Here is a 3,250-nt window from a genome sequence, read left to right on the forward strand (position 1 = left end):
CTGTGCCCTGCACCAGTCAGTTTTATGGGCTCACATTCATCTCTGTGTGAATGTTATCTGAAGTGACACAACCATTCAAGAGACACATACTTATGTGGTTTCACATGGAATGTTCTGTCTCTGGAACACTATTAGGAGCTTTTTGTCACCACTCTAGCCCCGTTCCCTGCACAGCTGGTGGCACTGCCCGAGCTCAGCACCTGCAGCTGTTCAGAGCATGCAGTATTCCCTGAGGTTCGCTCTCCTCTCTCGGGTGTCAGTGGACAGTTCCCTGGCTGCATGAGCTGTTTGCAAGGCTTTGCCTGCCTGAGGTGTGTTGGTCCTTTCTGGGAGTGGGACAAGGGCAATGCTCTGTCCCTGCCAGTGGTGAATCCTGTGCTCAATCCAGTGTTAAATGCCCCCTAAAAGAATCTGTGTTGAGAGGGAAAGATGAGGAATTTAACAGGAATTCACGTGCTGGATGTTCCTTTTCCTATTCCTCTGGAGAAATCCCCACGTGATTCTTTGTCCCAATGTACCTATTCTCACACAGCTGTAGATTTCCGGAGTGCAGTGCCTGGAGTGCCCAAAGAAATCACCTCTCGTGCCACAGACAGTGCTTTGTGCTGGGGGTCTGTGGAGCCAGTGCCTTGTTCTGCGGTGGTGATTCTGGAGAAGACACTGACACTGGATCTGCCGCTGTTAGAGCTGTGATTTTGCCCCAGGTAATGTGCACATGGTCGAAGCTGATGTTCTGCTCCGTGGTGGCACAAGAAGGAGCGGAGAGCCCATCCTGGCCCACCCGCCTGAGACCGACAGCGACATCACGCTGCAGGAGTGGCTGGCAGAGATGGCCAGCACCAACAAGGGCATCAAGCTCGACTTCAAGAGGTACCTCAGCAGAGAGGCCTTATTGTCCTTTCGTGCTCACTAGGTCACAGCAGACCAAACTGCTTCTCGTGGTGCAATTTATTCCTTCCTGAATGGGGAATGAGGAAATCTATAGCACTGAATGCTATAAAAGCATTTTGAAGTACAAGTATGTTTTGTTCAGTAAATTAGTTCCTGTGCTGTGGTGAGCAGAACTTTCCCACTGGGGTAAGTGAACTGATGGTACCTCTTTGGAAGGTTTCAGTCTTTGGCCCCAGCTCGTTAACTAGATTTTCAGTCAGAATTTTCACCATTGATTGTTTTGTTGTCTGGAAACTCTCTGTCTCTGTCACTGTCTCTGATCTCTATAGCTCTATCTCTAATCTCTATTTTTATCACTATCTCTAGTCTGTGTTTCTATCTCAAATCTCTATCTCTATACCATAACTATATGTACATTCCTGACAGTACTTGTGGCTTTCAGCTCTGATTGAAACACAAGTGTTAGAGCTGCAATGGTTTCTTTTATTGACTTCTTCTCAGGTACCAACAGCACCTAAGATGAAGTGATAACAAGTTTGGGGGCACCAGGTGAGGCAAGCGGCTCAGGGAGCCAGGAGACCTTGAGACCTTCACTCCTGCAGGAATCATAGAATCATGGAGTGTTAAGGGCTTGGAATGGACCTTAGGGATCAGTCAGTCCCAATCCCCTGCCCTGAGCAGGAACACCTTCCGTCCTATCAGGTTGCTCTCAGTCCCAATCCCCTGGCCTGAGCAGGAACACCTTCCGTCCTATCAGGTTGCTCAAGGCTTCAGCCAACCTGGCTGTGAACACTGCCAGGGCTGGGGCAGCCACAGCCTCCCTGGGAAACCTGTGCCAGTGTCTCACCACCCTCACAGGGAAAACTTCTGCCTAAGATCTCATCTCAATTTCCTTTTCAATTTGCACTCATTGCTCCTTGTCCTGTCACTGCAGCTCCTTGTCCCTCTGCAGCTTCCCGTGAGCCCCTTCAGTTCCTGGCAGGTTGCTCTGAGGTCTCCACGCAATCTTCTCTTCTCCAGGCTGAGCAGCCCCAACTCTCTCAGTCTGTCCTCGTAGGGGAGGTGCCTCAGTGCTCTGAGCAGCTTCATGGCCTCCTCTGGCCTTGCTCCAACAGTTCCATGTCCTTCTGATGCTGGGGACACCAGAACTGTATGCAGCACTCCAGGTGGGTCTCAGCAGAGCAGAGCAGAGGGGGAGAATCACCTCCCTCACCTGCTGCCACACTCCTTTGGACGCCCCCCAGGCCTGTATTGGTTTCTGGGCCGAGTGTACACAGAGCTCATGGCGAGTTTGTCATCACCATCATCGTTGATTTCTGGGCCGAGTGTACACAGAGTTCATGGCGAGTTTGTCATCACCATCATCCCCAAGTCCTCCTTCCAGGGCTGCTCTTAGTGACTTCTCCTCCACCCTCGAGGTGTGTCTGGGATTGTCCTGACCCAGGGGTAGAACCTTGTCTCAAGTCTCTTGGCCTGGAAAGGTCACCTGATGGCAGAGAATCCTCAATGTTTGCTCTCTGTAACCACTCTGTACCTGCTCTGCCTTTCCCTCCGGTTCCTGTGTTGCTTGATGTTCCCTGTGTGTCCTGGCACAGCCTGGAGGCCGTTCAGCCTTCCCTGGAGCTGCTGGGGCAGGTGGAGCAGTGCCTGAGACGACCTGTGTGGCTCAACGCCGACATCCTGCCAGGGCCGAATGGCAGCTGTGCGGCACTGGACGCCACGGCCTTCCTCAGCACCGTCACCTCCTCCTTCCCGGACGTCACCTTGTCACTGGGATGGACCACGGGGTGGCAACCCAACCAGCTCAATGAAGGTAAACTGAGACAGGTCGTGGGTTTCTCTGCACAGTCTGATGTCCTTCGGGTTTGTCCCATGGGGTCACTGAGGCTGGAGGAGATCTCTGAGGTTATTGAGTCCGACCATGAATCTGTTGGTGCTGGAACCCCAAAACCCTTACCCAGATCCTCCAGTGCCAGATCCAGATACCTGTTAACACCTCCAGGGATGGTGACTCCACCATCTACTGGGCAGCATTCACTGTGGTTGAGAGAAAGGGCCAAGAGTAAAAGAGGTTAAAAGAGGTTAAAAGATGCCATGTTTTGCAGCTCCATGTAAAGTGTTGCTGTGATGATGTTCCATCCATTTCTCCCCTGGGACGGGAGCGTTCCTGGTTCCTGGCCGGATTGCTGGGGGCTCTGTTAGGGGGTTGGGGGCCGGCGGTGCTGCAGTGCTGCCCACCCCACGATGCCTGACCATGTGCTCCCCACAGGCTACTCGTGGCCAGCGGTACGGGCCATGGCCGAGGTGTGCCACGTGCTGCCCCAGCCCGTGACATTCCCGGTGCGAGCCACCCTGGTGC

The 3,250-nt window shown here is 53.1% G+C and overlaps 1 protein-coding gene across 1 annotated transcript; it reads left to right on the forward strand.

Annotated features, from left to right (window-relative positions):
- Positions 1-712: 712 nt before the first annotated feature.
- Positions 713-3,246, forward strand: FAM151B (family with sequence similarity 151, member B; the record flags this gene model as incomplete). The annotated part of the gene is made up of 3 exons (XM_009082763.1): positions 713-870; positions 2,487-2,704; positions 3,161-3,246. Coding segments are annotated over exons 1-3 (459 nt in total), but the record flags the coding sequence as incomplete, so codon positions are not given.
- Positions 3,247-3,250: the final 4 nt, after the last annotated feature.

The sequence above is a fragment of the Acanthisitta chloris genome, unplaced genomic scaffold, assembly GCF_000695815.1.
Source record: "Acanthisitta chloris isolate BGI_N310 unplaced genomic scaffold, ASM69581v1 scaffold41519, whole genome shotgun sequence".
NCBI classification, from domain to species: domain Eukaryota; kingdom Metazoa; phylum Chordata; class Aves; order Passeriformes; family Acanthisittidae; genus Acanthisitta; species Acanthisitta chloris.